Source organism: Protopterus annectens, chromosome 4.part0 (assembly GCF_019279795.1).
Source record: "Protopterus annectens isolate FY-2018-M chromosome 4.part0, PAN1.0, whole genome shotgun sequence".
Classification (NCBI taxonomy): Eukaryota; Metazoa; Chordata; order Ceratodontiformes; family Protopteridae; genus Protopterus; species Protopterus annectens.
Genome location: NC_056733.1, coordinates 1,084,217,726 through 1,084,245,334, shown reverse-complemented (window position 1 = coordinate 1,084,245,334; position 27,609 = coordinate 1,084,217,726). Strand labels below are relative to the sequence as shown.

The window sequence follows — 27,609 nt, the reverse complement described above, 5'->3', positions numbered from 1 at the left end:
AACCACTGTTGCTGTACGCCATTCTTTGGGTACGTATCCTGTAGTAAGGCTAAGATTAAACAGCAGCCTTATGTGAGAGTTTAGTTCCTCTTGGAGTTCATGTAGCACGCAACCTGGGACACCACCTGGTCCTATTGATGCTGTGTTTTTAGCTTTGGAGAGGGCGGCTCTCACCTGGACATCTGTGATGTCAGGGAGGCTACATTCAGCTGGGATAGATATTTCTCCTTTTGGGGGGGGGGGGGATTTGCACTGAACCTGTCTGCCAGTATGTCGGCAATATCTTATAGGTTCATAGGTTCATAGGTTAGTACTAGGCTAACTGCCCTTTTTGGGCCATTTGAAGCCTAGCCAGTTGCCCCATGTGAGAATCAAACCATGCACCTTGTGTCTTTAAGGTAAACTCCTTAACCATTATGTCATCCTCCCACCCCTGTGGGTTCAGTGTATTTTTTGTCGTTTTGAACTAACTCTGAGCATATCTGGGAGTTTCCACCCAGGTTTCTAACATAACTAAAGAAGGCCTTGTGATTATCTTTAGTGTCTTTTGCGATTTTTCTCTCAAAATTGGCCTTGGATGATTTTATGAGTGATCGTAGTTTTTTGCTAGTACTGATCAGAGATGCCTCCCCTTTTTGGGATTTTGCTCTGTCCTGTAGTAGCTTCCTCCTCCTGTTGTAAAGTTTGTTTATGGCTGGGGTCCACCAGACAGGACGCCTGCCTTTGGGGGAAAAGGGTCTTGGTTTTATTTGGGATTGCATGATCCATGCATTCTTGAAGGTGTCCGTAGAAGGCGTTTATAAAGGATTCACCGGTGTGGGCTGTGGTTTCCACTGGCCCAGGGGCCTTGAAGGATACCACTTCAGTCTTAAGAAGTGTGAAGTCAGCTTTGGAGAAGTTCCTCACTGTGGTCTTTTGTGCGGGGGGGGGGGGCGGGATGTGGATTTCCAGTGAGATTAGTTTATGGTCTGATCTCACCAGTGAGGGTATACTTCGGTGTGGAGCATTGTGTCCCCATGTTTGTGATGATCAGATCTAGTATATTATCTCCTCTTGTGGGAGTGGTGACTAGTTGTTCCATCGCATTTGAGTTTATGAACTCTAGGAACCTTTGGGCTAGGGTGTTGGGGCTTGAGTAATGCTCCCAGTCTATGTTTGGGTAGTTGAAGTCTCCCAATATGACGGTATTTGGAGAGACATTCATACTCTCCAGTGTCTTCAGGAAGGCTGAGTGGGGTTCCTGAGTTTGAGAGGGTGGTCTGTAGCATGCTACAAACTGTAGGGCAGTTTTGCCTATGGTTAGTTGCACATGGATGGTCTCCGATGCTTCGTGCGTTGCCACTATCCTGGAGGTGTGGGTGTTTTTGATGAATATGGACACTCCCCCTCCCTTTGTGGTTCGGTCCAAGTTTTGGGGACGAAAAGCATGATATGAGTTATAACCTGGTAGTGCTGGGGTGCTCTCAGGAGCCATGAACCAGGTTTCAGTCACTGCACAGACATCGATGCTCTCCATACTGAGGAGGGCTTCGAGAGCCTGCATCTTGAGGTTTAGACCTCTGGCGTTGAGCAGCATTACCCTTAGTTTTTTTCCACTTGTGTTTTCTAGGGAGGTGGGTTTGTTTTTTGAGCCTTGTCTAAAAAAGGCACTATGGGGGTGGCAAGAGCCTTTGCCAATATCCGGAAGCCTAGGGGTGACAGGTGCAAGCCGTCCCTTGCGAAGCAGCATGGCTTGTCAAGCATGTCATGCCAAGCAGACAGACACTGGATCCCCCTAGAATGACACCAGTAATTGAGCCAATTATTAAAGCTGATCATTTTATCTTTGTACTGTGGCATCATTTTTGGTGAGGGTAAGATGCTGCTCAGGGTCAGGGTCATACCAGCCTGGGCTACATAATCAGAGAGCTCCTCTATGTCTCTTTTCATGTAGTCCAGTTAAGTGTACCAGGTACAAATATCCGTTTTCAGGGTAGACTTAGGAGCACTGTCCGGCTAACGGACTTGCTCAAAACCATACAGTTTTGTAAGTAGAAACTGAGGGACTCCTATCCAAGATTACAGCTCAACTGTAATTAAGCTCAACTACCAGTGTGTAAGCAACTATCTTCAATAAACCTTGACCCATTTTTGCTTCTGCCTCCAAGAAAAACACCACTACATCCAACAGATTCATAAGTGACAGGCTACCTAGCTGCCCTTGTGGACCATTTTAAACCTCCCCAATTTCCCTTGAGAATCAAAACCTGCACCTCTGCGAGGTAAACACCTTAACCATAATGTCAGCTCTCTAACAGCATCTGATGATTCATTACAAAGTCACCTCTCTCTAAGCATCACTGTGTCACCCTACAAAAGCTAAATAGCTACCCATAAGACAAAGCTGTAACCTAATGTTAGAATCCGAACTCTACAAGCTACTTCAGCACCAGACATTTACTCCACTTCATGAAAAACATCCTTGTACACGCTGAAACATTTCACACAAGCCACAACAACTCTTACTACTCCCAGAACCAAATGCCACAGCACTGCACAGGCATTCACTACTCAGGCACCTACTCTCTGGCAAACTCTTCCCATCGACCTTAAGAAAATCAACTCTCAACACCAAATTCAGAATAGCCAAATGTTCTCGCTTCAACACAGGATATATCACCTAACACACTGTCCTTAACGCCTTTCTAAACCTCTTCTGCTCTCACAGAATTACTGAAGGTGGACCCAAATTAGAAGCCAATGTATATAATGTACATTACACTCTGCTTGAATGAATGAATGAATGAATGAATGAATGACTCAGTAAATCAAATCAATAAATAACCAACCAACCATTTTACTGTTTGGTCCTGCTTCCAGACCAAGCTTTTCATTTTTTTCCCCTTAACCATTATTAGTAACATGTTTGCTCAGAGTTGCTACTTCAACAGAGTGGACACTACAAAAACTGATAAACCTATCACTTATCTGCTATGTTGGCCTGTCTGTGTTGCCAATGACCATTCCCTGCCAATGGAATCTCCTTCAGAAGAACCAGGACTAAGTGATGTTGCATTCAGTGTCAAAGAATTTGCCCGTCTTCTTCTCTCATTATTTTTAATCAACAACCACTGCTCCATTTGGAAACAGAGGAACCAAAACTGCAGGAAGAATTAGGAATGTATAAATTGTTCAAGTCTTCCAGGTTTCTGATTCTTAAGATAATTTTGCAGCAGAATACATCTTCCCTATTCCCCTACGTTGGCCTTTTGTAACATTTTGTAAATTATATCATTCTTAAAACAGTATCCAAGCTCTTCTTGAACATAAAGGTGAATTAGGTACTGCACGACTAGCCACATCATAACTGGAAACACAAAAGTTGGGATCAGGCATTTCCCACACAAACATTGTATACTCTGAGCAATCCTATATCTATATGCAATTCCCAAAAGGCAGATATTCACAATGTTCTAAAGAAATTTAGGTAGGAGTATATATAGACTCCTAAGAAGCATGCTGCTAGGCGATAGAACCTTTTCCTGCATCAAGCAGCCACAGTTTACAAAAGAAAAAAAAAAACATGAAATCTAACAAAAACAAAAGTTTGTCTGACTATGAGCTCAGAAAGCCAAACCGTTGGCTCACTCCCAAAGCAAGCTCACCTGATTGTCAGAATGGCTGGACAATGAATGCAATGCAGAGTAACCGATTCCCATCCATCGGGCAGCAGTACCAGTGTAGTATTTCAAAGCAAGCATCTTAAAAGCAGAGTAAGACAGTCCCATGTGCCGGGCAACAAAACCAGCGCTGTACTTCAGAGCAATCATCCTAAATTACGCAATCAGTTTTCCACTTTACACGATTCAATGTTCATACAAGTTTTTTAATAATTTATTGAGACAGATCCATTAAGGCAATAAGCACTTTATGATCCACAGAAAGGGTCGAGTAAAATCAGAAGGAAATGTCATCCACGGAAAATACAAAGATTGAGTTTATGTTCCAGTATATGAAAATGAAGATGGTCCAGGTAGAAGGTGGGATTTTCCACAATCCAAACAGCCATGCGGGAAGTTTCAGCAGTATTTAACACTAGAGACAATGAAGACAGTGATGTATCAAAACAAAAAGTGGGGGTGATAAAATTAATTATATAACTTAAGCAATAACTCAGATTAACTACATAAAACATTACATCAAAAGGCTACTACTTTTAACTGTCACACTGTCAATTTCAAAGGCAATCAAAAAAACATCAGTTTAACAAATACACTTCTATTTGACACTGTAGCTGGACTTGTTCTAGAAACCTATTCTACTGTCTGATGCTGCCACCTTGTGGACAAATATAGTACTAAAAGGAATATACCAAGAAAAACTCAGAAATGGGGTTCAAAGCACAACAGTAATTTATTTAACATTTGTTTACCGGGAAAGTCTGACTGGGGCAGAGCCCATTTTCAGCAGAGGTACAAGGAGAAACACTCCAGACGAACGTCTTTGGATAAATTGCAAGGTTTAAAAAATGCACTTTTCATAAAGGTTAACAGCACATTAGAAAAATAAAACAATCAGCAGTAATAAGCAGTAATCATCTGGCTATTTCATTAAATGTATGCCAGCTTTTCAACCTGCAGAACTTGTGAACCTAGGCCTTCCCATCTAATGTGAACAGACTTCAGTTCTTGCATCTCTCCTGCTTTTAAAATTTATTTCTCACATTGTGATTTCGTACTGAAGGGACTTGCATGCCCACATGATCTTTTACAGCTATAACTGCAACTTTATGCTCCTGATATGGTCACCCTTAGCAAACTGCTTTTTATTTTAACAGTTTGTGCTTTTTCAAAATTATTTTTAAATGTATTTGATATGTTGTTGAAAAAAGCATAGTACATTTATGTTTATCATCATACAAGCTAATGGAAAATGAAAAATAAACTGAATATTAGCCTGAGGAGTGGAGAAAAAGTGTTTTGGTACTGATTTTTAAGAATAAGGGAGATGTGCAGAGCTGCAGTAACTACAGAGGGATACAATTGATCAGTCACAGCTTGAAGTTATGGGAAAGAGTAGTGGAAGCTAGGTTAAGAAGGGAGGTGATGATTAGTGATCAGCAGTATGGGTTCATGCCAGGAAAGAGCACTACAGATGCAATATTTGCTCTGAGAGTGTTGTTGGGGAAATACAGAGAAGGTCAGAAGGAGTTGCATTGTGTCTTTGTGGACTTAGAGAAAGCATATGACAGGGTGCCTAGAGAGGAGTTGTGGTATTGTATGAGGAATTCGGGAGTGGCAGAGAAGTATGTAAGAGTGGTACAGGATATGTACAAGGATAGTGTGACATTGGTGAGGACTGCGGTGGGAGTGATAGATCCGTTTAAGATGGAGGTGGGATTACATCAAGGATCAGCTCTGAGCCCTTTCTTATTTGCAGTGGTGATGGACAGGTTGACAGATGAGATTAGACAGGAGGCCCCATGGACTATGATGTTTGCAAATGACATTGTGATATGTAGTGAGAGTAGGGACCAGGTTGAGGAGACCCTGGAGAGGTGGAGATATGCTTTAGAGAGGAGAGGAATGAAGGTCAGCAGGGCTAAAACAGAATATATGTGTGTAAATGAGAGGGAGGGTAGAGGAATGGTGAGGATGCAGGGAGTAGAGTTGGTAAAGGTGAATGAGTTTAAGTACTTGGGATCAACAGTTCAGAGTAATGGTGAGTGTGGAAGAGAGGTGAAGAAGAGAGTACAGGCATGGTGGAATGGGTGGAGAAGAGTGTCAGGAGTGATTTGTGACAGACGGGTACCAGTAAGAGTGAAAGGGAAGGTCTACAAGAGGGTAGTGAGACCAGCTATGTTATATGGGTTGGAGACAGTAGCATTGACGAAAAGGCAGGAATCAGAGCTGGATGTGGCAGAGTTAAAGATGTTAAGATTTGCACTGGGTGTGACTAGGATGGACAGGATTAGGAATCAGTATATTAGAGGGTCAGCTCAGGTTGGACAGTTTGGAGACAAAGCAAGAGAGGCGAGATTGCGTTGGTTTGGACATGTGCTGAGGAGGGATGCTGGGTATATTGGGAAAAGGATGCTAAGGATGGAGCTGCCAGGTAAGAGGAAAAGAGGAAGGCCTAAGATAAGGTTTATGGATGTGGTGAGAGAGGACATGCAGGTGGTTGGTGTGAAAGAGCATGATGCAGAGGACAGGAAGAAATGGAAACAGATGATCCGCTGTGGCGACCCCTAACGGGAACAGCCGAAAGAAGAAGATGATAATGATGAGGATTTTTGTTTAAATATGTTTTTCTACATATTTATATATGTTACTAATAATCACAGAAAATGAACCTGCCCCTTTAAATGTTGATTAAGTGATCATAATATTGTTATAAAATGGTGATTTTGAGTCATAGTGTTAGAACCATGAAAGGCGGTCTTGCCAAAGCTCTAGTTCCCAGAAATATGAGAAACCCCTAAGCTTCTTGGTGATCCTGACATGCAGGCAAGTGTCCTGTAAATCCAAAACAGCATATTTAGTCTCCACTGGACAGAAAAGGAAGTATGTATTTCACAAACAGCCACAAGAAAGGGCTCTTTGGAGATGTGCTAATTAACCATGGTGCTAATTAATCCACTGGACAGAAAAGGAAGTATGTATTTCACCAACAGCCACAAGAAAGGGCTCTTTGGAGATGTGCTAATTAACACCTTTCAAGATGAAAATGGCCCCTCAGGTCCTTAGTCTTCTCTGGTATAAAAATGAACCTTGAGTAAAAACCTATGTCATTCACTTCTAGGGTGACCTACTGGATACCTCCTTTTAGGAGCAAGTTCCAGTTCTCCCTTTTTGCTGCAGATTGTTTTGGGGGGTGACATTTGAGACAGGGTGAGACTTTGGCCTGGGTATGGAATTGCCTCTGGACACTATTATCCACCTGTCATAAGTGATGGCCTCACAGACAGGGGGTAGGACAGATGATTCCTGACTACCATCAGAGGAAAGTAATCAGGCAAGGCTTCAGAGTAAACTGCTGATGTTCTAAGGAAAGACTGTGTCAATCCAATTTGTTTTGCCAGAAAACATCTCTTCTAGCAGTACAGCTGCTTTAGAAATTACAAAATGTCCCTGGCAGACTTTACAAAACCCTTAATTAAATAAAGCAATTTAGTTAGGAACACTGAAACCACCGGTGATACGGGCTCTACTGCATTTGAGACAATGGGCATTGAGAAACCTGAAATTTCATCCGAACTTTAGTAAGCATATTACCCTTATAGTCTCTCTAGTTTTACAGAAGGCTCAAAAAGTACAGTTCCATTGTAAAGGACATTCATGAAGTTGGCCATTGAGTTTTAAGTGAAATCCGGTGAGGAGATGAACCATCAGCTGTACCTGTCTCCTTGGCTGAAACATCCACAGCACTGTAGGCTAAGCTCCTGGTTTGTTTACCATTTGAAACAAGTGTTGACATCTGGGCCTACAACTTAAATGTTATGCTTGAAGTTTGGCAGCCCTTCCAGAATATAGGTAGATTCATCAATCAGGAGCCTTAACATGTGTAGCATACAGCTTAACACCCTGAAAGAAAAACTGAAGGAAGAAAAAAAGAAGTTATGTACTCACCATAACGTTCCATCTGAGTAGGTAACTTAATTTGTCAGCAACCTGTAGGTATCGGATCCGACATGGATCCGAGACGGCAGCTTTCCAAGCTAAAGATCCAAGCTCTCAGCTCCTCCCCCTTACCCATAATACCCTGCTACCTCCTTCCAGTCCTCAGATCGAGTTTGCCCAATTATCAGACAACATCAAGACCAACAATACCTGAACATCCTAACCTGATGCATACCTGATGCATACCAGAACTAAAACATTCTATCATTCAGGTAACGAAAAAACAGGTTAGGGGGAAGGAAGGGGGGTCGTTGCTGACAAATGAAGTTACCTACTCAGATGGAACGCTATGGTGAGTACATAACTTCTTTATCTGAAGTAGTTAACTTCATTTGATCAGCAACCTGTGGGACAGAGTCCCCAGCTACCAAAAACTTGGGAGGTCCTCAAGGAAGAATATTCCGGAGCACTGCAGAGCCAAAGGCTGCCCTCCCTCTGGATATCAAATCTAGTTTATAATGTGAAATAAAGGTATGAGAAGAAGCCCAAGTAGCCGCAGAACAGATGTCATCTAAGGGAACTCTTGACCAAAATGCTGCAGAGGTAGCCATAGAATGGGTAGAGTGAGCATGAACCCCCAAGGGTTCTGGCCGACCGGAAGCTTTATATGTGTGTAAGATGCAGTCGGATATCCATCTAGCTAGAGTGACTTTCGTAACTGGCTTGACTAAGGATGGCTTAGCGAAAGAAACGAAAAGTTGCTCCGATCTGTGAGAAGCAGCTGTCCTCTGCAAGTAAAATCGCAATTGTGTATGCACATCTAACAAATGCAGTTTGTATTCCCCTTTGTTCTGAAAGTTGGGGAAGAAAACAGGCAAATTGATGGCTTGATTGATATTAGCCTCGGAGGCCACTTTAGGCAAGAAGGAAGGATTAGTCCTGAGAGATACTCTGTCCTTATGGAAGACCATATACAGGGGCTTTGTACAAAGGGCCTGAAGTTCAGATACCCTTCTAGCTGAAGTAATTGCAATCAAAAACGCAGTTTTCCAAGATAAGAATTTTAAGTCAACAGAGGCTGCAGGTTCGAAAGGTGGGACAGTTAGAGCCTGAAGAACTAAGGTTAGGTCCCATGGAGGCACTGCATTCTTGACAGGAGGTCTTAACAGAAAAGTGCCCTTCAAGAAGGTCTTGCACATCTTAGAGGAAGCCAAGGGTCCAAGATTGTCCCCGATGTGGAAATGAGAAATGTCCACCATCTGAACCTTCATAGTAGAAGAACTGGCCCCTTGATGGAAAATGTGGGACAGAAAGGTCCAAATCCCTATGTCTGGCCCAGATGGAAAAACGCTTCCATTTACTGTTGTAGATCTTCCTGGTAGATAGATTTTACGGGAGACGAGATACCGGGAGTCCTAGCCACTAACGGAACTGGATCAACCAAGCCGTAAGCTTGAGGTCGTCCAGATTCGGAGTTTGCAATCCCAAAGGATGAGAAATCAGATCCGGAATGGGATCCAAGACCCAAGGAGGAGCTATGATGCGAGACCGTAGCTACGGGAACCAGATCTGACGAGGCCAGAATGGGGCTATGAGGATCAGTTTGCTCCCCAACCAACGAGCTTTCTGTAGAAATTTTGTCATTAGCAGGAGAGGAGGATAAGCATAAAGAAGACCGGGTGGCCAAGCATGAACTAGAGCGTCTCTGAGGCTCTCCCCCGGTGGGGAAATTAGAGCGAAAAATTTGCTGCACTTTGCGTTCGGAGATGCGAAGAGATCGCAGCAAGGCTGACCCCATCTGAGGAAGATCTGTTTCGCTACTAAGGGGTACAGAGAACACTCGTAAGGTGTGAGGATAGACAGACTCAGCTTGTCCGCTAGAATGTTGGACCAACCCGGAATGTGCGTTGCTATCAGAAAATGGTTGGTGGAAATCGCCCACTCCCAAACTCTCATGGCCTCTCGACAAACTGGGTAAGACCTGGTTCCTCCTTGTTTGTTGATGTACCAGACCACCGCCATGTTGTCTGTCTGAATTGCAATACTCCCCGGAGGAAGAAGGCCTGAAGAGCTTGCAACACTAAAAGCACCGCCCTCATCTCCAGAACACTGATATGCAGAACGGTCTCTATAGGGGTCCACGTGCCTTGGATGGTTCTGCCCATGCAATGCCCCCCCCCACCCCAGGCGAGAAGCATCCGTGGTCACCGTGGCTTGGGGTTGAGGCAGCACGAACGGTCTCCCTTCCCGAAGCTCTTGGGAATGAAGCCACCAAAGAAGGGAGTCCCTGCAAACCCTGCTGAGGGGAATCAGTGAATTCAATGGCTGTAGAAGGAGGGACCACTGGACCTGAAGGGTCCATTGAAGAACTCTCATGTGCAAACGGGCAAGAGGTGAAAGGCTGATGGCTGCTGCTATGGATCCTAGGGCTCTCAGGACTAATTCTGCTGGTGGGACTGGGGACTGTAGAAGTGCTATTACATGAAGTGATAAGGTGCGGAGCCTGTCCACTGTCAGAAAGGTCTTGGACTGAAGTATGTCTACTCTGGCCACTATGAAATCCAGAACCTAAACAGGATGAAGAGATGAAGAGATGACTTCCTGAAGTTTATGGTAAAGCCTAGGTGATGGGCCAGAGTAAAAAATAATCCCTGGCAGAACACAGTAGATGCCTGGTGGGGGCGGTGAGGAGCCAGTCGTCCAGGTATGGAAAGACACGAATTCCCTGAAGTCTCAGGTGGGCTGCCACAACTGCCATGACCTTGGTGAACACCCTGGGGGCTGTGGTGAGGCCAAACGTGTGGACCCTGAACTGATAATGACTGGCCCCCAGCCGAAAGCAGAGAAACCTCCTGGATCGCCTGTCCATGAGAATGTGGTAGTATGCATCCTTGAGGTCTATGGAGCACATCCAGTCGTTCTCCTGCAGGAGGGGGAGAATAGATTGTAGAGTGACCATCCAGAATTTCTCTTTGGCAATGAACAGGTTCAAAGTGGACAGGTCGAGAATTGGCCTTAAGTCCCCCATCTTTTTTGGCACCAAAAAGAACCTACAGTAATTGCCCGACCCAGACTGTCCTGGGGGGACGTGCTGGATGGCCTTTTTTTTCTAGCAATTTCTTTATTTCTGAAGCCGCAGCCTCCCTCTGATTGGGTGGGACATCAGGGAGGCACTTCTCTAGAGGGGAAAAATTCATGAAGGGGATAGAGTAACCTCTGGATATTATTCGGAGCACCCAGCGATCTGTAGTAATGGACTCCCAACTTGCTAGATGCTCCGAAAAAGCCCCCCCGACTGCCTCCAGAGAGGAGCAGTCGGGCAACTCCTCAGGGTTGCTGCGCGGGTCGGTCGGAGAAGGGTTCTCTCGACCCAAAATTCTTCAGCCCCCCTCTGCCTCTGGGCCGGCGTCCACCTTGTCCTCCCCTGCCTCTGAAGGAGGAAGGGTCTAGAACGGGACTGCGGAGACTTCCGGAACCACATCTTCTTTTGTCCTCTCTGGTTCCTTGAGAAGGACCTTTGAGGAGCCGAGAAGTGGATTCTGACGGCAGACAGCGTCTTCCCGTCTTTCTCGCTCTGGAGTAGCATATCGCAGACTGTCTTGCCGAACAGCGTAGAACCATCATAGGGAGTGTTCTTGAAGGACGCCTTGAAGGGTTCTGCAAAGTCGGAGCCAGGCGTGGTGCCACAAGGCTACCCCTGCTCCGCTGGCTCTAGCCGCCCCCTCCGTGGCATGGGAGAGAAGCCGCATAGAAGTGTTAGATATCGATTTTAGAGTGGCCATGCGAGCCGAGAAAGTTCGTTTGTCCTCGGCCATCATGGACTCCGGGGGAGACCCAGCATACTCTTATCAGATCTCGCTGAAGCCTAATGACGTGTGCCAAGTAATTGAGCGCCCTTAAGGAAAAGGTGGCTGAAGCAAACATCTGCTTTCCAATGCGGTCCATCGTCCGAGACTCCTTGTCAGGAGGATGGACTGAGGAACTTTCTTGCGCCAGTTCTTTCTTGGTGGCAGCCGCCACCACCATGGCATCTACTGGGGAACCTTTATTCCACGGCGGCTTGTCTGCGGGGGGACTAAGGATTTTATCCGGTCTCCTAGGGATTGGCTCCACAGTGTCCGGCTCCTTCCATGCCCTGGTAGTAATCAGGTCTACCAGGGGGTTGGCCGGAGTGGACACCCAAGAGGTAGACGGGCCTGCGTCAAACGTCTCCAGAAACACGGACTCATCCAAGGAAAATTTCTGGGCTGACCACCCCCTCTAATGCGCAGCATCTCCATAATCTCTCCAAAGGAGACGTCCTTGGGGGGGGGGGTGACCTGGGGGAACCTTTCCCTTCCTCTAAGTCCGTGCCCTCCGTGAGGGACTCGGGGACTCCAAGTGCCTCCTTTTACACTTTCGTTTGTGAGGGACCTCCTCGGCGGGACTGTCCGAAGAGGGCTCACAAACGGGGTCATGTTCCTCTACAGGAACTAGCTGGGGTGCAGACGCAGGCTGTCCCTGGGGCCGGATGGAAGACAGGCCCATATGCGAGGGAATGAAGGGTGGATCCATAGCACGAACCGGGGACCTTGAACCCTTCGACAGCACCCTCTCCACCATGTTGAAGGCCGAAGGTGAACCACTCTCCCCAGGCTCCGAGAGCAGTCCCCTTGAATCCGACGTGAGGACCGGCGCCAGAGCCGATGCGATCGGACCCAAAAGGGAAGTGTGCTCTGACCGCAACAGAGCCGAAGACACACTCACCCCTGCGGATCCGAAGCTCGGCTCTCAGCCCCGAGAGCTCGGATCCAAAAGATGACCCGATAAACTCGAGAGCAAGGCTGACGTCAAAGTAGCGACTACTATTGGCGCCGACTCCCCGGCACTGAGGCTACTTGGATCCAACGGCTCCAAAACCCGATAGTGGATCGGAGAAGGAGCGATGGGTGCAAAGAAGGGGGCCGAGCTCCCCCCGGAGGGGGGGGGAGGCAAGAGCACTCCCATCTGCATCTGGGCCTGCAGGAGTTGACGTATCGTCCGGTCCATATCCGCGTCGGAAAGACTCCTAGTTGACCTAGAAGAAGTCGCCGAGGCAGGCCAGGAAGGCAGCCTAGACGACCTCAAAGGTGACCGGGACTCCTCCTCTGGCTCCGGAGAGAAGCGTGGAGAATGGAGCTAAGAGGGGGAGGACCTGGAAACCCTCACGGGGGAACAGATCAGTTTAGCCGGCGGGGCCGAAGGGGCTGAGTCGGCCCGCTGCTTGTGGCTCTCTTTTTCCCTCTCTCTATGCCTCTTCTCTTTCTTAGAAGAGTCCCCCTCTCCCTGGGAAACAGCGGGAGATTGTGTCCCAGCCAGGGGAGGGGAAGCTGAAGGCTGGACAGTCGCAGCCACGACTGGTCCCACTGAGGGAGAGGAGGAAGAATCATCCAGGGGCAAGAGTCCCGTCAGGATTAACTTGTTCCTCCTGTCTCTCAGCGCCCAGGGGTTAAAGGCCGTGCAAATCTGGCAGCCCGATGTTAAATGGGCTACCCCCAGGCAAAGAACGCACTGAGTGTGGCCATCCGCTAGGGACAGCTTATGACCACACCCAACACATTTAGAAAAAATGGCCTTAGGGCCCTCGGCCATGACACTCACGCACACACCCTAACGCACAGATAAGGGGAAGGGGAACACACTAAAATTGAACCAAAACTGATAAGGGTCTAAAACACACACAAAAAACGCTACAAATCTGAAGGAGATTTTTAGAAAAATTCCCAACTTACTCTCACCTAACAGCCAAGAGCTCATCACTCGTGCTTCAAGAAGCCGCGGCAAACGAGATCTGAGGACTGGAGGGAGGTAGCAGGGTATTATGGGTAAGGGGGAGGAGCTGAGAGCTCGGATCTTTAGCTTGGAAAGCTGCCGGCTCGGATCCAGGTCAGATCAGATACCTACAGGTTGCTGATCACATGAAGTTAACTACTTCAGATCACTCACTTCTATCTGTCCAGCACTTGTGACACTTTACTGGGAGGCTGGAGAGCCTTGCCTTGAGATTAAAGGGCCTTCTTGAAAGCAACCAAAACAATTATGGAGTCCACCACAGATCTGTGAACAGATTGACCAGTCCTTGGCAGACAGTGGTGAATCTTTATGGGCATCTTTGAGATGGGTGCCACCAAGAATCATTTCTCCCAGCTGAACCACTTCATGCAAGAATACAAGAAGATGACTTAGGGGACTGGAAGGCCTCAGCAAGGATGCATCCTGACTTGGAAGAGGCACCTAAGGGGCATTATGCCTTAATCCTGATGAGCTCCAAATTTCACCAAAGTGTGGGTCACCAAGTAGTTATGGAAGGAAATCACCCTTATGGTCATCCTCTATACCTACAGTGAGACACTTGTCCAAAATATCTGCAGAGATTCCCCCCCCCCATGCACTCCTTCTCACGCTGGAGTTGGTAAACAGCAGAAGCAACACCTAAAGGAGGCCCCTGTAACCGTGGCCAGTATCATTAAAAGGAGGGGGAGAAGGGAAGCGTGCAGGAAAATATGCATCATTAGCATGCAAACAGGCACTGACCTGGTACCACAAACAGAGATAGTGTGTGCCGACCCCAAAGGATATAATCCACACAACACAGTTCTCAAGACCAAGGCCAAAAGAGAAAAAAAGAAAGAGACAGACAGCAAGAGCAAGGCCAAAAGAGAAAAAAAGAAAGAGACAGACAGCAAGACCAAGGCCAAAAGGGAAAAAAAGAAAGAGACAGACAGCAAGACCAAGGCCAAAAGGGAAAAAAAGAAAGAGACAGACAGCAAGACCAAGGCCAAAAGGGAAAAAAAGAAAGAGACAGACAGCAAGACCAAGGCCAAAAAAAAAGAGAGACAGACAAGACCAAGGCCAAAAGGAAAAAAAAAGAGACAGACAGCAAGACCAAGGCCAAAAGGAAAAAAAAAGAGACAGACAGAGACTTAGAGGCCAAAAGAGAGAAAAAAAAGAAGAGAAGGAGCAAGACCAACAGAGAGAGAGAGAGAAGAGAGAGAAGAGAGAGAGCGAGAGAGAGAGCGAGAGAGAGAGAGAGAGAAAGAGAATCAACACCAGCCGCAAAGTTAAGGATTACTGCCAAGATGGAAAGTACCACAGACAACCTTATATGGAACAGCTGTATCAGACATCAACCTCTTAAAAGCCAACTCTAGGGACAGACTACTTGGTCTTGGATGGGGCAAAAGCATGGATGAACTCAGGAGAATGACCCCTGAAACTGACAAAAGACAGTGACCCTTGAAGCAGTCAGATGCTAATTGCAGTATTAACATTACAGCCATTGAAAATAAGGGGGCACTGACACAGACAATGATGGATGGTATCAAGGGGACTAAAGCTCAATCTAGCTCCAGTGAGGAAAAGTAAGGACCAAAGTTAAAGAAGGTGACCAGGAAAGGTGTACCACAGCCCCTAATGTTAGTAGGGGAAGACAAACTGATGCACATTTGTTACATGTCAAAAACTTTCTGCCACTGCCTTTTGTAATCCAAATGGACTGAAACTGACCTGCAAGACCTGATGGATGTCAAACTAGGAGATACAAGAGTAGGGAGACTGGATTCAGACAGCATACAGTAGAAGCTTTCAGAAGATGGAAGGGTGGGAAGAAGGCATTTTGAAGGGAGCTTCGCCTTCAGTATGGCATAGCAAAGCACTCTACAAAAAAGAAATTAGTCCATTTATAAGTGCAACCTACTAACTACAGCCAAAGAGTTTTAGACATGGATGCTTAGGTATTCAGCATTGTGGGTAAAGAGTAGAGGAGCTATGGCAAGTAAGGAAAGTTTTAGGTGCTGGACTAAATCCTACCAACAGAGGTCCTACTGGAGAGCAGATGTGACCTTTTTTACTAGGACTGTTGAGTTCACTGTCCAGGACAAACCAAGGCATCCCTGGGAGAGCTCTGATTAGAGCCACTGTTCCTCTGGGCTGAGAAAAGTCCATTGAGTTAGCTTGGGCAGCATGTGAGGATGTTACCTGTACATCTCCTCACAAGTTGAAGCTTGCAAGGCCCAGTAGGAGAAAGCCCAAGGGCTGACCTCAGGACATGCTTCAGATTATACTACCACTTTCCTGGGACTTCCTAGGAGCCTGTAGACTATGATGGGGACTGTTGCTAAGGATAAGGACATGTTCGGTTCTACTCACCTAGCTACTAACTCCTACACTCATCAGGACATGTGGTTTATTACATGGATGGCCGGAATATATTTTCTTTTACCGAACTACAGTTAAGTCTCTGGTTTAAACATGTATGTCAGTGGCCCCATCAAAATTTAAAACTGTCTACACCCAACCCTTACCAATATTTAGCTTTGTGATGACTCTACCGAAATGCTAGGACAGTGCCTTAGCACAGTATTTTTCACACAAACATAAAATACACCAGCTGGATGGGGAGACTACAAGTTTTGCTTACTCTGTCCACAAAAAACAATGACAGATGCCCCACTCTTCTACATTATACTTTATCTTTCCAGTAATCTCAAACCAGTTTAAAATCCTTGACCGTCTTTAGCTGCTGCCATCATCAGAATAAATAATTCCATAATTCCACCTGTCAACCACCCTCGCTGAAAAAGTATTTTTAAACCAGGTTTGTTTGCCCTGTACATCAAGCCATGTCCAAACTGCCATAGCAGTCCTTTCTAGTGTAATCCCTGCCTCACCACATTTAATCCTTGATTTGTCAGCTCTATGGCACAAAAGGATTAATGTCCCAACTGTGACCCAGATGACCCAAGATTAATTAGCAAACAGAACAGCGAAGAAGGCTACAGAAGAGGGTGGGATGAGTTGCCAATGGTAAATACATCCATCCCAGAGTTAAATGGGTGGGGATATGCAGATCTGTCCCCTGCAAGACCGACGACAGGCGGAGGCTTGGTGTTCCCACAAGTACAGCATGAGCGACGGCCCACAAAGCACTGTGTTTAGTGTCTGATTCTGCACATATATGTGCAAAAGCACATTTGCTGAAAAGGATCTGTATTGTGGGACTTCCTCTTGTTCCGGGTCAAACCTGAGGGAACGTAGGTTACAGCATAACTCGGATGGCTGCCTGCTGACAGTCCCCTGCAAATGTCTCTCCTTCCAGAGAAATGGGCCACTCAGGTCATGTGAGGGTCGATGGCCAACAGATGAGAGGAAAAAGGCAGACTACTTCTTCATTGCCTCCTTGTATACCTATATCAAAGCATTTATCCACCTCTTCTATTGGAGTGTAAAAGTTTGAGCACTCAATCTCCTCAGATCTCTCTTCATGTTTACTCCTTCATTGTTTATTTTACTTACTTGTTTTGACATTTGTTAACTTAGGATGCAGGGAGTAGAGGTGGCGAAGGTGGATGAGTTTAAATACTTGGGATCAACAGTTCAGAGTAATGGTGAGTGTGGAAGACAGGTGAAGAAGAGAGTACAGGCAGGATGGAGTAGGTGGAGAAGAGTGTCAGGAGTGATTTGTGACAGACGAGTACCAGTAAGAGTGAAAGGGAAGGTCTACAAGAGGGTAGTGAGACCAGCTATGTTATATGGGTTGGAGACAGTGGCACTGACAAAAAAAGCAGGAGTCAGAGCTTGATGTGGCAGAGTTGAAGATGTTAAGATATGCACTGGGTGTGACGAGGATGAACAAGATTAGGAATAAGTATATTAGAGGGTCAGCCGAGGTTAGAAGGTTTGGAGACAAAGCCAGAGAGGCAAGATTACGTTGGTTTGGACATGTGCTGAGGAGGGATGCAGAGCATATTGGGAAAAAGATGCTAAGGATGAAGCTGCCAGGTAACAGGAAAAGAGGAAGGCCTAAGATAAGGTTTATGGATGTGGTGAGAGAGGACATGCAGGTGGTTGGTGTGACAGAGTAAGATGCAGAGGACAGGAAGAAAGGGAAACAGATGATCCGCCGTGGCGACCCCTAACGGGAGCAGCTGAAAGAAGAAGAAGATTTTGTCATTTGTTAACCAAGTATGTCAGACTGAGCAAGAGTCCATTTTCATTGGAATCCAAGGGGGGAAAAGCCCCCTGTTGATACAGTTTCTAAATTACAAGCCGTGGATAGCAGCAGTTACACAGTATTTTTAACAAACATGAATTTTTAAATATACATACCTGACTTTTTAAATACAAGACAATCAGACTTAGACTTAAGTAAACTTGTCAAATAACTTATGTAGATTGTACACTGTGGTGCAAACAAACAGTAAGAAGAGAGGCTAGTCGCAGTTAAAGGTGGTTAAACAAAAGACGTGGTAAGAAGAAAAACAGTGGTGGGGGTGAAGGTCAGCAAGAGGGAGACGTTAAGACAGGAAACGTAGAAGGGGGAAGTTAGTGTACGGATAAGAGAGGGAAGATAAGTGGAGAAACAGGCACAGACAAAGAGGTAATTCGGACTTTGGCATGTGCAGATCCACATTTTTAAATAGGGTTTTGGTGAATTTTGAAGCTTTGTGTGTGGGGTAAGATTTCTAATGCTTAATGGGAGTTTGTTCCAAGCTAGGGCAACTGAGTAGCTATAAAAGTTTTCTCCTATTGTTCATTTTTGGCTTATGGCTTTTTAGGAAAACTTGCTCAGAGCTTCAAAGAAAGTGGGAAGGGGTGTACAAGGATACGAGTGCGGAGATTACTGGGCAGGAGTTGGGTTTAAGGATGAAGTGTATAAAAGAGAGAGTTGGAGGAGCAACAGACGATGGGGGAATTCAAGCCAGTTTAAAGTTAGTAATGAGAATTTTAAGGCCGATTTCAAGTGAATTTGGAAATTTTGTTGCGAGTGAGTTTGAGCTTGGTCATTACAGAGGATTGTTGGTCAGAATAGCAGAGGCATATATAAGGCTGGGAAGAAGATATGCATGGGCAAGAGAAAGTCTAGAGTCATTTGTGAGGTATTTTTTATTTCTATAAAGAAGTCCTAGTTTTTGATGCGTCTTTTTAATACAGCTGAAAATGTGCAAATCAAATTTAAGTTGAAATTGATCCTCTATGATCGCACCCAACAGTTCAGTGTGTGTGTGTGTGTGTGTGTGTGTGTGTGTGTGTGTGTGTGTGTGTGGACATTTATGATAGTGCTGTTACGTGATGAGATGTTAAATGATGATTTACGATAAGAAAGGGACTTTGGGAGAAATAGGAGATTTTTTTTTCTTTTCGGATTGAGTATGAGTTGGTTGCAAGCAAGCCACTTTCGACAGACAAAAAGGTGTTTTGGGTGAGTGAGTGGTGGGCAGAGAGACTGTCAGAGGTGGAGATGATAGAGTCATCAACGTATTGTACTAGAGTGGACAGAGTGCAAGAGGTATGAAGACAGTTACTGAAATGTTAAATAGTAGTGGTCTGAGAATGGACCCTTGGGGTACTCCAGTATTAGTAGGGAGAAAGGGAGAGTAACAGGAGAGCCATTTGATGGACGGCTGCTTGTTTGTGAGGTAGCTGGAGAAAGTACAGTTTTGTACCTACCATAAATGTAGATGTCCGATAGGCATACATCTGCAGTCCTTACAAATGGGTTGTCCTGTCGTGAGGCAGCCCTTCGGTCGGCCGGATTCCAAAGTCTGGGTCTGGCCTCGGCTGGTGTCGCACTTCACCCGACATCATAGCTGCAGTTATTCGGGTATAAAGGCATCAGCCGACGCCATCTTCCTCAGTGTTTCTTGCCCCAGATGCCAGGTGCCCTCTAGGAAGGCTAAATTTGGATAAATGCAAATGGTTCCAAATAGTAGAGAGCAAACAAAAAATAAGCATGTATGTACATATATACAAACAAATACACCATAATAGATTCCCCCAGCCAGCTATAAGATGGGCAAATACCCTAGGAGTACCACAGAGGGGAAGGTGGGTGGGTAATCCTGACTGCAGATGCATGCCCATCGGACATCTACATTTATGGTAGGTACAAAACTGTACTATGTCCTTCAAGGATGCATCTGCAGTCATTACAAATGGGTAGAATACCATAGCCAAACTGGGGGAGGAGGAGAAAAAAGATTATGGTGTAGTTAAGATCCCTTGCAAAACAGCAGTGGCAAAACCTGCTCGGGATCTGGAGTATAAAGGTAAATTATAATGCTTGGCAAATGTATGCATGGAGCTCCAAGTAGCAGCCTCTAAAATGTCTTTGGTAGCCACTCCTCGTAGAAAGGCTGTGGTAGTGGCTGTAGCCCTTGTAGAGTGAGGCCTGATGTCTTCTGGAGTTTTCTTCCCATGGTAGGAGTAACAAAATCTAATGCAATTTCCTATCCACTTAGAGATTGTCTGTTTTGAAATTGCTTTTCCTTCCATTCCTGTTGCATATGCTACCAGTAGCTGGTCAGTTTTTCTATTGCCCTTGGTCCTGTCCAGGTAGTAGCGTAACTGTCTATGTACATCCAAGGTATGTAACAGTCTTTCTCCTGTTCTGTGGGTTGGGGAAGAAAGTAGGTAGGTGGATAGCTTGATTTAAAGATACCCTGGAGACCACCTTTGGCATAAAAGTAGGGTTTGTTCTCATGGACACTATCTTGATGGAAGATCAGGAAAGGCTGTACTGCCATTAATGCCTGTAGTTCCGATACCCTTCTTGCTGAAGTGATTGCAAGCAGAAAAGCAGTTTTCCATGATAAGTATTGTAATTCTGCTGTTGCTGCTGGTTCGAAAGGAGGGAGTGTCAACTTTTCTAGCACAAAGTTCAAGTCCCATGCTGGCAATGGTGGCTTCCTTGGTGGTTTAACATTTTTAATTCCTCTCAGAAACTGTCTGAGCAGAGGATGTGAGAAGACTGGAGGATCCAAGTTGTATTCTGCTGAAATAGCTGATGCATGAATCTTAATGGAGGAATAGGACAGGCCTGTGGAAGAGCTCTGCCAAGTATTCCAGGATGTTGGCTATGTTTACCAGTGACACATTTTCCCCTTTTGTAGTACTCCAAATGTGATATCTTTTCCACTTTGCTGAATAATTTTTTCTTGTTGAGGGTCTGCGAGCCTCCAAGATAATGTCTTTAACCCTCTGGGATAAATTTGGGTTATTTGGGGTTATGCAATGTTCCAGGCAGTCAGCTGCAGTGTTTTCAGGTTTGGATGCAGGGTGTTGTAGTTGTTCTGCGTTAACAGTAAGGGAACTAGGGGCAGAGGCCATATTTGTTCCCGTGACATGCTCCTCAGTAATGGGTACCAATGTTGCCTTGGCCAGTCTGGAGCTATCAGGATGATCCTTGGACGGTCCTCTTTGATCTTCAATAGCACCTTGTGCATCAAAGGAAGTGGTGGGAATGCATATGCTGTCAGGTTTTTCCAACTGAAGGATAGGGAGTCCACTTTCCAAGCAAGTGGGTGGTACGTCCTTGTGCAGAATTTCTTCAGCTGGTGATTGTGTGGGGATGCAAATAAGTCTATTTCTGGTAGTCCCCATTTTCTTGTAATGGTCTTGTAGATGTCCGGATGGAGCATCCATTCGTGGGCATCCGTGGTAGTTCTGCTCAGAATGTCTGCTAGAATGTTTTCTTTTCCTGGCACAAAAATTGCTTGTAACTGAGAAGCTCAGGGCCACATTCCAGAGGTCCATTGCCATCCGGCATAGAGGGTACGAATGTGTGCCTCCCTGTTTGTTGATGTACCACATAACTGTGGTGTTGTCTGTCCTTATCAACAGTGGACCTTGTCGAAGAAATGGTCTGAAGGTCTGAATTGCCAGTTTTACTGCCAGCATTTCCTTTTGATTTATGTGTAGGTGCAGCTGGTCTTGAGTCCATAGGCCTTGTATGCACTTGTCTAGCATGTGTGCCCCCCAACCGAGGTCTGAGGCGTCCGTTGTGATGGTCTGGCTTGGTGGAGTGTTGTGGAAGGGCAGTTCTTTGTTTGATTGACAGGCCTGAGCCCACCATTGGAATTCTTGCTTCAGGCATGGGATTATTGGAATTTGGGTTTCTAGGCTGTGCTTGTGCTGAGACCATAAATTCCTTAGGTACCACTGTAACTTTCTCATATGCAGCCTGGCATGTGGGACCAATATTATGCAGGATGCCATGAACCCCAAGGCTTGCAGGACTTTTGTTAGCTGGTTCTGTTTTGTTAATGCCAAGAAGTAGAGAGGTAGTTGCTCCTGTTTTTCTACTGTTAGGAATGCCATTTGTTTTGATGTGTCCAGCTCTGCACCCAAAAAGGTTATCCTTTGGGATGGTATCAGTCTTGACTTTTTTATATTGACTGTGTATCCCAGGGCTTGCAGTAGATGAATGACCCTTTTTTGGTCTTCTGCTAGCTTGTTTTTGTTGTCCGCTTGCAATAGGCAGTCGTCCAGGTAAGGGTAGATTTGTATTCCCTGAAGCCTGCAATGAGCAATTACTGATGCCAGGCATTTCGTGAACACTCTGGGCGCAGTAGATAAGCCAAAGGGCAATGCTGAGAATTGATAATGCTCTGATCCTGCAAGAAATCTGAGGTATCTTCTGCAATTTGGTCGTATGGGGACGTGCAGGTATGCCTCCTTGAGATCTAGAGTTGCCAACCAAGACTCCTTGCCCAACATGGGAAGAAGTTGGTGTAGGGTCAGCATTTTGAATTTTGGGACAATGAGGTAAGTGTTTAAAGCGGACAGGTCGAGAATAGGTCTCCATTGGTTTTCTTTTCTTGGTACCAGCAAGAGCCTGGAGTAAAATCCTTGTCCTTGCTCCATAGGTGGTACCTTTTCTACGGCTCTCATCCTTAGTAATTGAGTTATTTGTTTTAGAGCTTCTGTCTTTTGATTTGGAGGTAGGTTTGGAATTCCTCTTTTCCTTGGAAGAGTATGGAAGTGAAACCTGTAACCTTGGTCTATTGTCTGCAAAATCCACTTGTCGCTTGTGATGTAATGCCAGTTCACTGAAAATAGGGCTAGTTTCCCGCCTAAGGGTGCTTCTAGTTGTTCCCTGGTAGGCGGTGCCAGAGCCAAGTCACTGTGATTGTCCTGTAGTAGTGGTGGTGGCTGTATCTGTGGCTGTACCTCGCTGGTTGTTTGCCTGCCACTGACGTCCCCTGTAGGCACCTCTGGATTGACCTCTGCCTCTTGAGCGCCTATTCCTGCCTCTCTGAGCTCTGGAGGTGTCTGGAAAGGACCAATTCTTGGAGGGCCAATTCCTGCTAAACCTTGGAGGTTGGACCTGTAAGAACTATCTTTGACTGTCTGGACAGATTTTGCCTTCTCTTCCATTTTCTTCAGCACCTGTTGTGCAGGAGAGCCAAACAAATTGATCTTGTCCATGGGAGCATCGAGTAGCTTTGATTTGACATGGTCTGGTAAGGCCTGTTCTTTTAACCATGCATGTCTTCGGATCACTGTGCCAGTCATGGCTGATCTAAAGGAAGCCTCCAGTGCATCATAGCCGCATTTTAAGGAATGATTACTGACCTGCTGAATGTTATGTACCATATCCTGAACTGATTTTTTGTCTAATGGTTCGTCTGAGGACAGCTGTTTAGTTAACTGGTCTAGCATAAATTCTTGATACTGAATCATGTGGAATTGACAGTTCAAGGCCCTAGCTGAAAGAGTAGCAGAAGTGTAAACCTTTTTACCCCATCTCTCTAAGGCCCTGGATTCCCTTTCAGAGGGAAGGGGGTTTTTGGTAGAGATAGCTGCTACCGCCTTAGGTCCCTGTGAGATGGTTTCGGGATCTGCAAAAGGAGCTTTATACAAATGATAATGTGTGCCCGGGACCCTGTAGTACCGATCGGGCTTAGCAGGGGCCGGAGGAAGTGAATCAGGAGCAGTACAAGCATCATTAAATGCATCATCCACAACAGTAAGAACTGGAGGGATGGCTAAAGGCCTATGCTGTGGCAAATGTAGAAAGGTTCTAAGCCTTTTTCTAGAGTCTGAAAAATCCTGGCCCTGCCACTGAAATTGTTCCCTCATAGCATGCAAGGTTTCCCCAAAGGAAAATTCCTCAGGCGGAGAGGCAGAAGGAATGGACTCTTCAGCATCAGAGTCTTCATAAGGGGAGAAAGGGCCCTCTGGAGGGTTAGAATTATCTGAATCATCAGAGGAGTCATCAGTAGAAACTGGCTCAGGGGGCTCTGCTCTAGGCATCTTCTCTGGAGGTGGGTGAGAGGCCCTGTCTGGGTGAGGTTGGGATCCCCGGATTAAAGAAATGAGATCCTCTGCTAGACTAAGCATTTGTGAACTAGAGCTAGGCCTGTGAGAGGGGGTCTTAGCAGGCACATTTTTGGTAGATTTAGCTGCTTTGGCCATGGCAAAGGCCTTAATTGACATGGCTGCAGGAGGCCTAGCAGCTCCAAGTGCAGGGGTTGAAATATCCAAGGGGATAGTATCAGATAAATCCTGGGAACCTGCAAGAGCAGGTGTGGTTTCAGTAGCCGATTCCACGAGGTTGGCTGAGGCCTCGGTAGAAGATAAGCTTTCGGCTGAAGGAAGAACCGCAAGCTCGGTTTCAGCCAAAACCGAGACACTCGCGGTTGGCTTTACCGCGGTTTCGGCCGAAACCGTGGACCGCGAGTGTCAGTCTTTTTCCTTGCGCTTTTTAGATATTTGCATAGTCGGAGGATCCGACGGCATAATGTAAGCAAAAGCGGAGCCGAAAAACTCCTCAGCAAATTCCGACCGACGTCTAAGCGTCCGTCGGTTAAAAGAAGCACAGGCTAGACAAGTTGCTACGTTGTGGTCTGGGCCTAAACAAGGTAAGCAGTAAGAGTGGAAATCTTTATGAGGTATTTGTTTCCCACAAGTTAAACAGTTATTCACTTTTTCTGACATCGGCTGAGGCAAGAAAGAGTCCCCAATGGGGTACTTAGCCTTTTAGAAGCCTTTGGTAGTAGTAGAAGTATTCGGTAGTAGTAATCTCTGGTTCTGACCGACCGGCACTTGCGAACAGCTTCTGCTTCGGGCGCCACGCGGCAAGAAAGACTGAGGAAGATGGCGTCGGCTGATGCCTTTATACCCGAATAACTGCAGCTATGACGTCGGGTGAAGTGCGACACCAGCCGAGGCCAGACCCAGACTTTGGAATCCGGCCGACCGAAGGGCTGCCTGATGACAGGACAACCCATTTGTAAGGACTGCAGATGCATCCTTGAAGGACATCCATGAGAGGGAAGGGTTAGAGATACTGAGGTCAGACAGTTTGGCAAGGAGCTTAGGGTGGCAGACTGCGTCAAAGGCTTTGGATAGCTCTAGGAACAGATAGGAGACAAGTTTATTATTGTCTCTGGCTTGTGCAGTAGTTTGAGTGAAAGAAATTAGGACAGCTGTAGTGCTATTGTTAGGATGGAAACAGTGCTGGGTGGGTGTGAGTAGGTTTTCCTGAAGAAGACAGTCCAAGAGCTGCTTGCGAATGCATTTCTTAAGTAACTTAGAGAGGGGTGACTAAGACTATGGGGCATAAATTGGAAGTAGGGTGGTAGGTTATCCACTGAGGGACAGCACAGATTAAGTTTACTCATAGGTTGGTATTAGGCTAATCGGCCATAGGGCCTATACAAGCCTAGCAATAACAATTCCCTGGATATTTCTTCCCACAATATTTACTTCCCTGGACCCCTGTCTAGCAGGGCAACTGACATGATCCCCGGGGTGAATTCCCTATCTCCCATCCAATCATCAAGGTTCCTTTTGAAGAGGGCCAAGGAGGCGCTCTGCTTGACATGTATGGGCAGTCTATTCCAGAGTCTGGGGAGTCTCTGGGTCAGGAACCTATCCCTCCAGCATGTTTTGTTCATTGTGATGACAAGGTTTAGATCCCTGGAACGTGTGGCTCAGAGTTTTTATGTAGGCAGTGGGGACAGGTTTGGAGTGTGAGGGAAGATGTATCAGTTCGGGGAGGAGGGGATGGTGGTGTTACTATTTAAGGTTAGTTTGGAGATGGGAGTTAATAAAGTTGGGAGTTAAATGTGGTGGTGATTTCCAGGGAAAACGGTTAGGAGAGCTAGGGCTGCCTGGATAGCAAATTTTATTAATGCTATTCCAACATTTTTTGGGATTCCTGTGGTAGTTAGTTTGGGATTTTTGGTACAAGTTTTCCTTGTCATTTGTAACCTGCTTTTGGATGAGGTTACGGAGTTGTTTGTAGTTTCGGAGGCAAGTTTGGGATTTAAATTTTAACTAGTTTTTCCAAGCCGTGTCTCAATCATGCATTAGGGAGTGAGTGGACTTTGATAGCCATGGTGTAGGGTGGGATTTTATTCCTATTTTTCTAGGGGGAGTGAGGGAGTTGAGAATATCTAGGAAGGCAGTGTTGAACTCATATACTGCTTCGTCGAGGGGTAAGTGAAGAAGGGAAGACGAACTTAATTTTCTGTGCAGATTAAACCAATCAACTTCTGAATGCCTTGTGCAAAGTTGATGAACAAACTCACTACTGCTGGACTCACAATCCCGCTATGTGAAATGCCATCTTTAGTGTCATTCTCTCACCTTCTATTCCTTGCTGTATAATCACTTTCTACATATCCAGAAAATGTGCTGCCCTCTCTTTTCTCAAACAAGAAAACAGCTGTGCAAACAAGTGAAAGCTAAATCCAGGAGACAACATCCAATACACCCCCCTCTGTTTAATTCTTAAATGACCAGTCATAGGTCGGCATTGAGTAAGTTTGGCAAGACCGTCCTGGAATGAATCCACGCTGGAACACACTGTGCAATGTGGTATGCCTCTGTATACATGATTTCAGTACTACTACTACTACTATAATTGTTCTGCCAACCATTAAAGTTTGTCTCACTTATCTGTAGTTTTCTGGGTAACTCCATACTCTGTTCTTGTAAACTTGTACTACTACGACCAATTACCTCCATTCCTCTGTGACAACCCCCCCAAGGAATCTGTTCAATGACTCTTTGTCTGATGTTTTAACCAAAGCCCCACTACCCGTTTTTAGATCTCTGGCAGGATCTCACCCAGTCTCTGCACATCATCCTCTCAAGGAACCCACAATGCCCCTTCCCCTCCCACCCCATGCTATGTCCCCATCTGTCCAGTACTCCCCTTCCCCTGCACTGGTTTCCCAGATTTGTAACACTCTCTTTCTGCATCTCTGGAGACCAATATTGCAAAGTATTTGTTCATCAATTTCTCCATTTTTGTAACCTTGTTTTTTCCTCCAGACAAGTTCTCCAATATCCCTCCCACATCACAGTTCTCCTAAACACCTAAAGAGCTTCCCTTTTATTATCTACTACTAAATCATTTCTCCATTTCCACCTTTGCCACACCATGTACTTTGGTGCACTAGTTGTAGTTTTCAAAAACATGATTTTCATCACATTTCCCCAGAACCTCTTTTTCCTCTGTTGGTTGCTGTTCAATTCTTAGTAAACCAAATGGGTTTTCTTTCTCTTTTCATCTTGGCAATAGCCTTTTTCTCCATCTCACTACAAACAACCTATTTTATGGTTTTCCATAACATTTCCAATACTTTTTTTGTTACCTTACAAAACCACCAATAATGACCTCCCCAGCCTGGCATTCTACTTCCTACTGTCCCAGACCTTCTTTCTGGGCTCTCTCCACAGCCAGTATTGCCCCAGACCTTCTTTCTGGGCTCTCTCCACAGCCAGTATTGCCCCAGACCTTCTTTCTGGGCTCTCTCCACAGCCAGTATTGCCCCAGACCTTCTTTCTGGGCTCTCTCCACAGCCAGTATTGCCCCAGACCTTCTTTCTGGGCTCTCTCCACAGCCAGTATTGCCCCAGACCTTCTTTCTGGGCTCTCTCCACAGCCAGTATTGCCCCAGACCTTCTTTCTGGGCTCTCTCCACAGCCAGTATTGCCCCAGACCTTCTTTCTGGGCTCTCTCCACAGCCAGTATTGCCCCAGACCTTCTTTCTGGGCTCTCTCCACAGCCAGTATATACCATATCTGTTCCATGGTCTAGATCAACCAGTGAAGCCCTAACACAATACATCTTTCCAGTCATCCGCATTAAAGACATCAAGATCAGGGAGTCTTCCTTTCATGGTTCCAACCAACACATTATACCTGAACCGTTCTAGATCAAGTACCTCAAAAATCAGTCGGTTCTCTCTACCCATCTT

The 27,609-nt window shown here is 45.8% G+C and overlaps 1 protein-coding gene across 2 annotated transcripts in view; it reads right to left on the bottom strand.

Annotated features, from left to right (window-relative positions):
- HARS1 (histidyl-tRNA synthetase 1) overlaps positions 1-27,609 on the bottom strand; it is an 824,052-nt gene that overhangs the window by 778,521 nt on the left and 17,922 nt on the right. Inside the window, exon 2 of one of the 2 annotated variants that reach the window (XM_044069030.1) lies at positions 3,645-4,074. The exons of the other annotated variant lie outside the window; for it this stretch is intronic. Coding sequence (XP_043924965.1) covers positions 3,645-3,809 — 165 coding nt within the window. The 5' untranslated portion in view covers positions 3,810-4,074. The remainder of the gene's footprint in view (positions 1-3,644; positions 4,075-27,609) is intronic. 2 annotated transcript variants of the gene reach the window in all.